Genomic DNA, 12,987 nt, shown 5'->3' with positions numbered 1-12,987 from the left:
TTTGGGTAAATAATTTACATTTCTTGATATTAGTGCTCACATCCTTGCTGCACATAGTAAGTGCCCAAGAAGGAAGAACAGACACATGTCCTGCATGCATATGCCTTGGGTGTTCTGAAGGGGGTTCTCCTTTGAGAGAAAGCAGGGTTGGCTGAGGAGGGACATCCCTGCCCTTCTGGAACTTTGTTTTGCCATTACTTCCCTAGCCTCTTCTCTTACAGGTGTGAGGCTTCTGAACAGAAGCAAAAGGTTCCCCTGGGGACATTCAAAAAGGACCTGAAGACCCAGGAAGAAAAGCAGAAGCAGCTGACAGAAAAAATTCGCCAGCAGCAGGAGAAGCTGGAGGCCCTTCAGGTGTGTGGGCAGTGGGCAGAACCAGCCTGTGTAGGGTCTGCCTAGGACTCTGTCAATTTTGCCATCCACTCACCCATATATGCTTGCCAAGGCTTTCCAGCCTTAGGTTCCAGGTCCAGACACTCAGTTTTTCAAGTGTGCCTTGCTTATTTTTCCCAAAAGCAAACTGTTTTGTTTATATACTCCAAAGTGGTTGTTTATTTAGGATGGATGAAAAACTCCAGAAAATAAATATCCTCTCATAGAATTAACTATGCTAAATATCCTTCCAATTTTTCATGAGTACCTAAACATAATATATAAAAATACATTTATATTATATTATTCATATTTTTCAAGTATGGAGATCATGCCATCTATTTAATGTACATAAAATATATATGCATGTTATTTTTTCGTGGTAATTTTCTAGAAGAGAAATTGAAAAAGAGTTGGAAAAATTCTGTGGCTTTAGCCAGGCACAGTGGTGCATGCCTGTAATCCCAGTGACTGGGGAGGCTGAGGCAGGAGGATTGCAAGTTCCAGACCCGTCTCAACAACTTAGTGAGAATTTGTCTTAGAACCAAAGGGCTAGTGATGTAGCTCAGTGGTAAAGCACTGCTGGGTTTAATCCCCAGTACCAAAAAAAGAGAAAAAAAAAAAAAATCTGTGGCTTTTTAAATACATCTTTTGAAATTACCCTCTAGAAGATGTTTTAATTTCTATTTTTCCAGTCCCCTCTAACCTCTGTTCTAGGGATTGAACCTAGTGACTCTTGCATGCTAGGCAAGTGCTCTACCAGTGCACAGTACCCCTAGTCCTTTTAATTTATTTTTTGTGAGACATGAGCTCACTGAGTTGCCAAGGCTGGCCTTTAATTTATAATCCTCCTATCTCAGCCTCTTAAGTAACTGAGGTTACAGGTATGTGCCACTGTACCTGGCTTAATTTCATTCTTTGCCAATATAAGAGTATTATTTTCAGATGTTTCTGCAAAGTTGATAGGCAGACATATGCATCTTAAAATTTTTATGTGTAACATTGGACATTTTTTCTGTGTCCACTTATGTTCCTTAGAATCTTTAGTTTTTTACTTATATTTCTTTTTTTCTCAATTTGCCCATTTTTTATAGATACGTTTTATGATTTTATATTTTATTATAAGAGCTTTTTTCCCTTTCTGGCTTCTATGTCTGCAGACATACTCTCACTAACATGAAATGTCTTATGTGTACCTCCCTCTCTACTGAATCCTGTCTTTTCTGGCCTTGTCCAAGTTTCACACATCCATTAGGCTTTGGCTTCCTTTTATAGAAATTTAGTCTATAGATACTTTCCCTAGTTTCTCACTTGCTAGATTAATCACAGTGTCAGTTTGCTGATATTTTAGTGTTTGTGCATTTTTCATCTCCCCGATGAGAATGGGAGGCTTGTAGAACTGGGACTGTGACCTAGGTTTTCTTTTTTATTTGCTCACTGTCCCAGACACATAGCGATGATCCAAAAAAAGTTCATTTGAATGTTACCAAGATATACAAAAAACTTTATCATCGTGTTTGCCTTCCAGAAAACCACACCCATCCGCTCCCAAGCTGACCTGAAGAAATTGCCCTTGGAAGTGACCACCAGACCTTCCTCTGAGGTAAAATCGTGGAAGCATGAGAGGGACTCTTTCTTAGGTGTCCCAGGACAGGATCAATGTTCTCATTCTCTGTGGACTTTTATAGGAACCTGCACGGAGACCTCAGCGTCCTCGGTCACCCCCTTTACCAGCTGTGATCAAGAATGCCCCAAGCAGACCTCCTTCTCTGCAGACTTCCAGACCAGCCAGCCAAACTCGAAAAGCCCCTGTCATCAGCAGCCTTCCAAAGCCACCTACTCTGGCTGCCCGGGTAGAGGCCAGTACCTCCAGGCTTCTCCAGCCACCAGAGGCACCTCGAAAACCTACAAACACTTTGGTTAAGACTGTGCCCCGCCCGGCCCCTCTGGTGCAGCCACTGTCACCATCTCTGTTGCCTAACTCCAAGAGCCTTCGAGAGGTCTCTGCTCCCAAAGCCATCAAGAATCCAGTGGTCAAGAAGCCAGAGCCACCTATTAAACTCTCCCCAGTAAGATGATTCACCCTTTCCAACTCCCAGCCTATTGCCAGTGCTATAGGAATGAAATTAACTCTGTGTTAAAGCTGTAGTGAGGGAATTGAAGGAAGACCATCAAATCTAGAGCTTTTCTGTTAATCCCAAGAAGGGAGAATCTACATAACTGAAGGGATTTGGTCAGGGCCATAGTATAAGTTGGTACCTTGTCCACAGACCCTTCACTGCTTCCCTGAGCTTTGGTCTGCCATAAATTTTAATCACCTCCACTGGCTTCTCATATTGTAGGCATAGGTTGGCAATCTGATCACAGCCCTGGTGGGCTATAGCAGTGGTTAATGTATATCAGGGAGGTCACAGCTGGCTGACTAGGCACCTAAGCAGGGAGTGAACTGAGAGGCTTCTTCCATGACAATTTTGAGCAAAGGTCCTCATGGCACAAGGGCCAGAAAGTGCTTGTGTATGTACTAAGTAATGTTATTGGCATTGAGGTACAAGCCCTTCTCTGAACAGCTCCTTTAGTTCGCATGAAATTTCCTGTGCCTCAAGGGATGAACAGGGACCCTCACTTTCCTGTTCTCTTGGTTTTAGGCTACCCCTGGTCGGAAGCGGAGTCTTGGGGTCTCTGATGAGGAAGAAGCTGAGGAAGAGACTGAGAAGAGGAAGGAGCGGTGCAAGCGGGGCAAATTTACTGTGAAAGAGGAAAGAAAGGAATCAAATGAGGTAGGTGGTGAGGTGAACTTTTCAGAGTTTTTCTCCTCAGGGCCTTCAGCTCCATTGCCTGTTCTAGCTCTGTGTTTATATAATCTCAGCATTTCACAAGCCTAGTTGATCTTTCAAGAACTCAGTCACTGAAATGACTAGAAATTTGGTGCCATGGCAGGATCTTTATTCCCAGACCTGCAGTCACATGGTGCACATCAGTGGGTTGGAATCACTTCACTTCTCTGTATTTGTGACAGTCTGTCCCTTGCCTTCTGTCTTGTTTATAAAGGTGACAGAAGGATAGATGCCACGCAGGGATGGTAAATTTAGAGAGTGACTTAACCTGCAACATGAAGGTGACAGTGATGACTCTGGGTAGCCAGTAACACAAATCGTCTTTGCAGGAGACACTAGGGATGCCTCTAACAGTGTCTTCCTCTTATAGCTCTCAGACAGTGCTGGGGAAGAGGACCCAGCTGACCTCAAGAAAGCTCAGAAAGGTGAGTTTGAGGAGATTCCTAGCAACCTGTGGTAGAAGTAGAAGGTGGATCCTTCGCCAGCATCAGTTTAATCCTGCAAGCTTTGCTGGGCCTGGGCTGTACACAGTGGATCCTAGTCTAATCTCAGAGAAAATTCTGAAGATAGCAATCCCTTCCCCCTTTTGTGTGTGTGTGTGTGTGTGTGTGTGTGTGTGTGTGTGTGTGTGTGTGTGTGGGTGGTGGTGGTGGTGGTGGTGGTGGTGGTGGTGGTGGTGGTGGTGGTGGTGGTGGTGGTGCTGGGAATTGAACCTAATGTCTTGAACATACTGGGTGAGGGCTTTACCACTGAGCCACATCCCCAGCCCTGCTTTGTGGTTACTTTTAACACTTAATTCCTTGGTGTTTGCTGCTGGATGTCACTCATCTCCCTGCTTTTTGGCACCATTCTGACAGAGGGAGAAGTAGACTAGGATGCAGTGGGGTGGGGGCAGCATTTAGGTACTCCTGTCCTCCAAGCCCTGGGGACTACCTTTCTCAAGGTGGCTGAGTGGAGGAGTCTAATCTAGTTCTTTGAGTCTCGCTTCTTTCCAAATTCTCAGATAAAGGGCTGCACGTGGAGGTACGTGTGAACAGGGAGTGGTACACGGGCCGTGTCACAGCTGTGGAGGTGGGCAAGCATGTGGTACGGTGGAAGGTGAAGTTTGATTATGTGCCCACAGATACGACTCCAAGAGATCGCTGGTAAGGACCCCTTCTGAGAGGACAGAATGACAGAAGTCAGGGCAAGGGGAAGAGGGATCCCTGGCCCCCCTTCTAGTAGCTTGTTCTAAGTGTCTGGGACAGACATTATATAAACTTTATGTCCCCCATAGGGTGGAAAAAGGCAGTGAAGATGTGCGGCTGATGAAGCCACCCTCTCCAGAGTATCAGAGCCCTGACACACAGCAAGAGGGTGGGGAGGAAGAGGAGGCCGTAGTGGCTCAGCAGGCTGTAGCCATGGCAGAGCCCTCCACCTCTGACTGTATCCGCATTGAGCCTGATACCACCGCCCCAAGCACCAACCATGAGACAATTGACTTGCTGGTCCAGATTCTTCGGTATGTTTCTTTTTGTTGTTCTGCTCAAGACTAGCAATAACTCTCTTTCCTTGTCATTCTGAGTCCTGTCCCTACTTTCTTTCTTAGGAATTGCTTAAGGTATTTCCTGCCTCCGAGTTTCCCCATCTCTAAGAAGGAACTGAGTGCTATGAATTCAGATGAGCTAATATCTTTTCCCTTGGTGAGTCTGGCCTGACCTTTGATTTTGTACCCCAACACGCCCCAATCTTGTTGTGAACAATCTTGTGATTGCTCTTAGTTACATGCCCTACCTCAACCAGCTTCCCTTTCTTTTGCTGAGGGAAGAGAAGACTTTATGTTACGGAGAAAAGTGGTTTACTGGTGTGCAGAATGACTCTACCCCACCATATATGTTAGGAGCTCAGCCTCCCTTATGGATGATAGTAGGTCTGATTTTTTATGATAGGTATATCCCTTTGCCTTTATCCCAGTAGAGGAGTAAATCTGTCCCAAGCAACATCAACAAGCTTAGGATCAAAGTGGCTAAAACTTGAAACTGGGAGGAAGGTAGAGAGAAGCTTGTGGAATGTGGAGATCAGTATTAGGGCTTCTGTAGCCCAGCAAGTGCTATTATAGTGCCTCTTTTAGCAGGTCCTCAAAGTGGACCTGCTAGACCTCATAGTGAGCAGTACTGCCTCCAGTGGCTTAAGATTTGATAAGAGATTGAGTTGTTACCAGGTATCCGGTCATGAGGCCAAGATCTGCCAAGTGCTATAGCAGTGAGGAACTGGGGTAGGGATGAGGGAGAGTGACTCAGTGCAAAGAAAACAAGGACTTTTGCAAGTGTCTGCCTATATAGGGGAAGGGTGGTATCTGAGGCTGGGCCTTTTGTGAATAAAAAAAGGCTCAGGGGACTGAAAGGACAGGTTGGAAGGTGAACTGAGAGTGGGAAGTGAAGCATCTTGGGTCAGTCTAATCTAGTCATGATGTCTTAACCTCTGTAGAAAATGGAAGCTGGCCAGCAAAGACTTGAGCTGAAGGAATTATAGTGTGAACCATGTCTAGAGCAGTAGCCAACAGTCTTTTTTGGTAGAGGGCCAGTTAGCAAATAATCGAAGGTATGCAGGCCATACAGTCTGTGTGGCAATTACTCAGCCTTGCTGTGTGTCTTAGGCCTGTGGGGAATTGGAGGTTGATTTAAGTGGCGAGTGTAAGGAAGGTGATAAACTTTGTGCTGCATTGGAAGTGTCAGCATCACATTTCTGGGGCTGTGTGTATACAGAGAGGAGGAGGTCAGGACTGGAGAATGGGGGTCTAAGAGTCATCCTCAGAAAGTGGTATGTTTGTTTAATTGGGAATAGCTCAGTGTTCCAGGGAAGAGAAGAGGATTAAAATGAAGACTTCATGATTAGTGTGTCTAAGATGTTGGGCCCTCGTGCGGTGGCTGTGTGCTTAATATAGTTGGCCAGAGAGAATAACACGGGGTTTTATCTCCTTTCTACTTTCGAGAAATGAGATAAGCTAGGAGTGGAAGAAACTGACTCAGAAAGGTGCCCAGATTTGAACCCAGGCATTTCTTAGGATGGATCTTCTCTTCTCACAGTGCTGCCTTGCTCTCCCTGTAAAGTGAGGAACTAGAACATGGCAGGACTTATGATTTCACAGGATGCTCCATACTTCAGCTTTTGCCCTTGTTTAGGCCGTGGGCACTTTACACAAATCCTAGGAGAACAAACATTTTGATAGATGGCAAGGTCTGTCTGGCATCTTCTTGTCAGTCAGATTTGTTGCTTTTGGCTTAAAGTTGTTGCCAAACTCAGTCCAATGGCTGCAGTGGGCACTGTTGCTCAGCCCCAAACAAAGTCACTGTGCGTGTGTTAGTCTAAAAATAAGTCTATTTTTATAAAACGAGGTGTTATTCCAGTACAACTTTGACCTCCTGATTATGTCAGAAATCACTCAAATTTTTATTTCGTTGGTGTAAGGGATACTAGGTTCATTGTGTCCTTGTCAGTCTGTGAACATTGTCCCTTTTTCCTATCATGCCAGAATTAAGATTCCATAAAGCTTTAGAGGCTCTGTGAATGTTACATTCAAGTACCATTAATTATTTAAAAAAAAAAAAAAACAAAAAAAAACACAAAAAACTAATGAAACAACTGTTTGTGGATCTAAAGTTAACCTTAAAGTAAAAAAGTGTTTTTGTTTATTTGTTTGTTTTAAAGAAATTAGTATCAATCATGGTTGTCCTGATATTGTATACTGAATTTTAATGCTTTGGAATTGGCTTAATTATTTATTTTGAGCTGTCAAGGTCATTTTTTTTTTTTTTTGTGCAAAACATGAAATATATCTAGTCATCTTGGTTTGAAGAGATAATAGTTTAGATTTAAGGTGAGTGACATAGTTTACTTGCTGGTTACAGTATTTAAAAATAGTAATCAGAAACCTCTCAATGCTAGTAGCTCATGTGTCTTTATAGAAATAAATGGAATTGGTGAGACTCTAGTGACTATATTTCTGTCCCATAAAATGACCTCCTCATTCTCAATGATTTCTGAGTTTAGAAAATACATGTGACCTAAAGAGAATATTTAATAGTTTTTTGTTTACTGAGATTACATATAACATTTCATTTGAAATAAGTATGTTGCTACCTTCTCAGAGTTTCTCTTGACAAACTGCTAATTAATAGTAACTATCCCACTCCTCAGGGGACATAGTTAAAAAGCTCTGATGTTGCAAAAATATTTAGTACACAAGTCTGGAGATATTTGCTGTTAGTAAGTGCTTGCTAAATGTTTATGCAACAGAACTATATTATGACTTGAATGTGAATTGCTGTTCTGAAGTTAGAAAGGTGTGAATGAACTGGAACAGTAATCCTGGTGTCCTTTCTTACCATCTGGAAAAGTAAAAATCACCCCTGCTGGGCTGTGGGTATAACTCAGGGTAGAGCACTTCCCTAGCATGCACAAAGCCACAGCCCTGGGAGCAATCCCCAGGACCACATTAAAAAAAAAACAAAAACAAAAAACCCTCTATTTAGTCATGGCTACTATCTGCCAGAGCATTTTGCTGAGTGCTTTACCTGTGTGATCATGTCCTTGTCCAGGAGATAGATGTGAAGGTCTTTCTCCTTTGGACCTAGGAAGACCACTTGCCCCATGTACCTAAGATGTTCCTTCAAACCACCCAAATCATGTGTGGGCCCATGCCCATCTAGAAGGGTCCTGGGAACCCTCAGAAACTCATCCTGTCTCCACCCTTCCCTCCACAGAAAGAGTACTTCAAGCAGTACGAAGTAGGGCTCCAGAATTTGTGCCATTCCTACCAGAGCCGTGCTGATTCACGGGCCAAGGCTTCTGAGGAAAGCCTGCGCACCTCTGAGAGGAAGCTCCGTGAGACAGAGGAGAAGCTGCAGAAACTAAGGACCAACATCGTGGCACTCCTGCAAAAGGTGCAGGAGGTGAGCCAGGCAGCCCTCTCATTGCAGCTGGACCACCTGGTCTCTCAGGGAGGGTGGCCTGGGCATCTCCTGCTCCCTTCTCACCAGATTCTATCCACTTAACAGGAATCTGTGGTTCTAACCCTGGCTGTACTGCATCCTGATCAGGAGGGCTTGAGGTGGTGTGGCTGCCTGGGCCTCATCCTAGCCAGACCCACTGAACCTAACATTGTCCCTTGTTTAGACATTCCAATGTACAACCTGCTTTGAGAACCCTCCAAGCTACAAAATTCTTTTCCAGATGATGCTCAGATGGGATTGGGTAGTACAGAAGTGTTGAGTGCCCCTTAAGGGAGTTGGTCTTTATCCAGGCAGTGAATACTGAGGGGTCTACTCTGTGTCTGGAGGAAGAGTTAGAGCTATTAATGGTAGACAGTGCTGTGAAGTAACTAACCAAGAGACCACTGTGTGAAGTCATTTGTTCAGGGTAGCCTCTGAGTTGTCTGCATACAAAGAGTGGGAATTGAGGGAAAATGAGCAGGACTCAGCCTGAGTGGGGAGTTGTGGGCAGTAGGAGCTCAAAGACTCTATGAAGGTGGCATTTGATTCTGAGAGCAGTAGGGAGTTACTAGAGGGATGTGGCCTGGTCCAGTTTTCAGTATGACACTCTAGTTGGTTGGAGGGCTGGGGTTAGAACCAGGGAACATGGTAAGTTCCCACAGTTGTCTGTGTAAGGGATAATGGTGGTCTGGACATTGGGGTGATGACAAAAGGGAGAGAAGTGGGCAACACTAAGGGAAACGTAGATCTAAGGAAGTGGAATTTGGAAGTAGAAGCCGAGCAGGAAGAAGAAATCTGGACATCATCTGAGCACAGAGGTGGAGATGGGAGAAGTGATCAAGACAGGACAGAGTGAGCCTGACAGCCAGGGTGGAGTGCATCATGGGGAGGGGACTCTGGGCTCAGCCCCAGGAGCTGGGAGAAGGGTGGAGAGCCCCCCCCCCCAAAAAAAAAAACAAAAAAAAACTTTCTGGCCCTGGCTGACCCCTACCCCACTCTGTTCTAGGACATAGACATCAACACAGATGATGAGCTGGATGCCTACATCGAGGACCTCATCACCAAGGGGGACTGAGTGGCTGGGAGCCAGAGACCAACTCCCTTGCCTACCCACCTCTCAACACAGCAGCTTCCGGGGAGGGGGATTTCATTCATGGGTTGGTAGACTTAACCTTGGTTTAACTCACGTGGGACATTTGTGCTTTTGGAGGGAAAGATACTCTGATTCTTTGAATCTTCCTCCCTAAGTTTATAAATATTTATTTTTTAAAAGAAACAAGATGCTGTGCCTACTGTGAGACCATACTTTTTTTGTGTGACTCTTTGGCAAAGAATACTTTTGCCACCCCAGGTTGCTGAGGCTGAGCCACTTATGCTCCTGGCTCCTCAAGATACAGAAGTGGTGAGGTTAGCACCATCCTGAAGCTGGAGCAGCTCCAAAGATGGGGGTGGTTTCTCTCTTAGTGGATGAGCAATGTGGGGATCTGAGGGACGGACATGGGAGGTGAATTCCCCAGAGCAGTATGGCCTCTAGGGGCTCAGATTTGGGGACCCACAGGGATGCTCCTCTTGCAGCTCCCATCCTAGCTCATGGCTGTGAGATTCTGCAGTTGACCTAAGCAACTGTTAAAAGAGTCATCCTGGTTATGGTGTTGTCCAGTTTGGGAAAGAAAAGAATGATCCTGTCAGCACTTCCCCATCCACTAAGTTCTCTCTGAGGGAGTGATTTCCTCAGTTAACTATGGACAAGGAAGTTTTCCACTTCAGTAGCTTGAGTCCAGGTTGAAGAGTAGACAACCTGGTCTCTACCTGGGTAGCACTTAGGAATGTTAATTCCAAAGGATTCCTCAGGGAAGGAGCAGGTGCATGAAAGATCCCTGGTGCTGAGCTGGCAGAGGCCTCCGTCTTTGACTGCCTCAGGAGTGCCTACTGCTGTTATTCTTATTCCCTCTGCCAGGCCTCACGAAGCCCCTGCACTGTCCCTGCTCCAGGGGAGCCAAGAGGGTTTAGGGAGCCCCTGACTGCAGGGACTTCAGAAGCAGCTCTGCAGGAAGCACACCTGACCTTCCTTCCCTGTCCAGTTCCAGTCCTAGAAGCTGTGTCCCTCAAGTAACAACTCAGGGTCAAAGACAAAGGCAAGAGCTGCTGAGTTTTCTCTATTGACTGTTGGAAGAATTCTGGTCCCATTTCCCCTAACTCTTCCCACTCCTATTTGAGGCCTCTGGTGGCACAAGAATTGTGACCTTTTATTACTGATCTGTGATTCAAACCTCCTTGGGTTTTTTTGTTTGTTTTAAACTATCTATTGCCAGCAGTGGCCAGTCTGCTGTCAAGTGAGGTCTGCAGAAGATGGAGAAGCAGTGGGGAGCCACACCAACCACACTGAAAATCCCAGGTCTTTCCCCACTTATGCATGGAAGCACCCATGACTGGTGGGTCCTGGACTTCCCCAACCACATCCCTGGGGGAGGGCTAAGATAGAAGTGGTCTTCTCTGGAACATTCTCCAAGACTCTTAGGGGTTTCCTGGGCTGTTGATTCCTCCTCATCCAGCTCTGTTTGCCCCAGGCAGCAAGTGGTCCATTTTTGTTCACAAACCTACTGTTTTAATCTAAAAAGAAGTTGGTTCTGCATTTTTACTGGAGGATAATACTCAAGTTTTTTTACTTAACATGTAATCAAAATGCAATACTATAAACTTGTACTGGTGAGACTCCTGAACTCAATCTGTGTTGTTCTCAGTGAAATCAGCACTTTCCTCCTCTTCATTCTTTCTACCCTGTGGCTTTAAACTGTCTTCAAAGTCTTCCTCATGTCACCATCTTCATTGTTTGAGCTTCAGTGTCCTTAATACACACAGAAATGAAGACTGAATTTCCTAGATGTTTTAGCTTCAACTTCTGGATGTGCTTAATCTAACCTCACCTTTGCTGAATGCAGGCTGTTCTGGATGGGAAGATATGCAGAGGTCCCCTCTCCTTTCTTGGGAATATCATGGGACAGCTGACTTGCTTGCAACTATATGACAATGTGGGAAGAGGGGAGATGGTTTGGTTCACCTATATTGGGAAATTCCTTGGCACAAGGCTGCCAGGAAGTGAATGAGGGCAGCAAGTGGTTTAAAGAAAGGAGAAAATTGAGGACTTACTTTAGGGTTTTTGTTTGTCTTTGAAGTGCCACATGTACATGGTTAAATTCTAGAGTATAAAAGACTGGACCATTAAAATCAAGGCTCCCTCCCACCCTCCCCAGATTCTCCTTGGAGAGTGTATCCAACCTCAGTGTGCATACTCATGTACCTTTTCTGTTTCTGCCAAGTGTATCTTGGAACCTATTTCAGAATAGCCCATATGGGTCTACTTTATTCTTTTTGTCAAATTAGGAATTTAGCCCAGGGGCATTCCACCATTTAGCGGCACCCACAGCTCCCTCTCCCTGCCTTTTAAAAAAATTTTGAGGTAGGGCCTTGAACTTAAGATTTTCGGGCTGGGAAGATAGCTCAGCTGGTAGAGTGCTTGCCTTGCAAGCACAAGGCCCTGAGTTCGATCCCCAGTACTGCAAAAAAAAAAAAAAAAAAAAATTTCTTCTGCCTCAGCTGCCTGAATAGCTGGGATTACAGGTGTACACCACTGAGTCTAGCCCTCTATCCTGAACAGCCACAGAGCATTTCATTATCTTGAACATACTGTCATTTACTTTTAACAATCTCTTATAAATATTAGGGTTGTTTCTAATACGAAAAATGCTGTGGTGAGTGTGTGTGTATTTGTTCATTAACTTAGATTTGTATTTATAAATTCCAAATGGGGAAATGGTTCTGTCAGTGGGTGCACTGACAACTCTAAGATACATCCCACACTGCCTTTCAGAGAAAGACTTCCAATTTCAATTTTTATCATACAATGTGTCCCCTACCCCCACTTCCAACTTGGCAGTATGTGTTCACTTCTCTGAACTGTTTACTGATGTGTCCCAGGGATTCCAGGTTTAAAACTCCACTTTGGGGTAAATGCTATTACCAGGTCAGGACAAGGGCATGACATTTTCCTTTTCTAAAGAAAGATAAGGATAAAGAAAACACCTCTGGTTCCTTATCTGTGAGCAACACTGATCTTTGCTATATCAGCTCCTCTCTCGTTAGGTCCAATTCCTGGAGTCTACATGACTTTCAGACCCAGGATTCAAGCAGTGTTGGTCAAGAGTCCACAGTTCTAAGGACCCAACAAGTCAAGCTTGATAAAGCTCCAAACGTTTGCCATTTACGCAATTCAAGGATTGGCTTGTATAGTGTCTGCCTTTAGTGCCTATATGCTTCTGTTGGAAGGTCATTCCATAGCTGAGCCAAGTTGTAAGGGACTCACTGATCGCCTCCAAGGTGCCAGAAATGTCCTGAGAATTCCACTGCAGGGTTCTGACTTTCTCAAAGCTGGAACCTCTGAGGCTTCTTGTGGAATGTCAAATTGCCCTAGGTTCTTGGAGAAGTTACAGCAGCCAGCTTGACCACAGGAGGCAGAGCTCCATAAGAACATACCTTCAGGCTGTCAGTTCCTCGTACTACTGGAGGTGCATACACACCTTAGCAAGACATGGACTGCACAGAGGGAAGGAACTGGCAAGGCATGTCCCATTCAGCAAATGAACCAGGATGTTGCTGGGCCTGCTTTTTAATCCAGTAACTTGCCATGTGCTTGGCCCAACCAGGGCCGCTGGTGGGTCCAGCAAAACCAAACTCCCACCTTGTACGCACTCGACAAATTACTGCCTACTCTGGCTTCCCATTCCTCCTCTAAGAAGGGTCAAATGACAGTAGGG

At 45.0% G+C, this 12,987-nt stretch overlaps 1 protein-coding gene across 3 annotated transcripts in view; it reads left to right on the top strand.

The window, feature by feature from the left end:
• MORC2 (MORC family CW-type zinc finger 2) overlaps positions 1 to 10,449 on the top strand; it is a 39,917-nt gene extending 29,468 nt beyond the window's left edge. Inside the window, exons 17-26 of one of the 3 annotated variants that reach the window (XM_079150996.1) lie at positions 222 to 354; positions 1,901 to 1,975; positions 2,061 to 2,441; positions 3,018 to 3,149; positions 3,577 to 3,631; positions 4,210 to 4,351; positions 4,483 to 4,707; positions 4,795 to 4,888; positions 7,949 to 8,128; positions 9,183 to 10,449. In XM_079150996.1, the coding sequence (XP_079007122.1) occupies positions 222 to 354; positions 1,901 to 1,975; positions 2,061 to 2,441; positions 3,018 to 3,149; positions 3,577 to 3,631; positions 4,210 to 4,351; positions 4,483 to 4,707; positions 4,795 to 4,888; positions 7,949 to 8,128; positions 9,183 to 9,251 (1,486 nt within the window). In that variant the 3' untranslated portion in view covers positions 9,252 to 10,449. Of the gene's footprint in view, positions 1 to 221; positions 355 to 1,900; positions 1,976 to 2,060; positions 2,442 to 3,017; positions 3,150 to 3,576; positions 3,632 to 4,209; positions 4,352 to 4,482; positions 4,708 to 4,794; positions 4,889 to 7,948; positions 8,679 to 9,182 lie in introns of those variants that run through there. The other 2 variants (XM_079150995.1, XM_079150994.1) reach the window with 2 other exon arrangements.
• Positions 10,450 to 12,987: the final 2,538 nt, after the last annotated feature.

This window comes from Sciurus vulgaris, assembly GCF_902686455.1.
Source record: "Sciurus vulgaris genome assembly, chromosome: 8".
In the NCBI taxonomy this organism is placed as follows: Eukaryota; Metazoa; Chordata; class Mammalia; order Rodentia; family Sciuridae; genus Sciurus; species Sciurus vulgaris.
The sequence above is the reverse complement of the archived record's forward strand: the minus strand, read 5'-3'. Positions and strand labels throughout refer to the sequence as shown.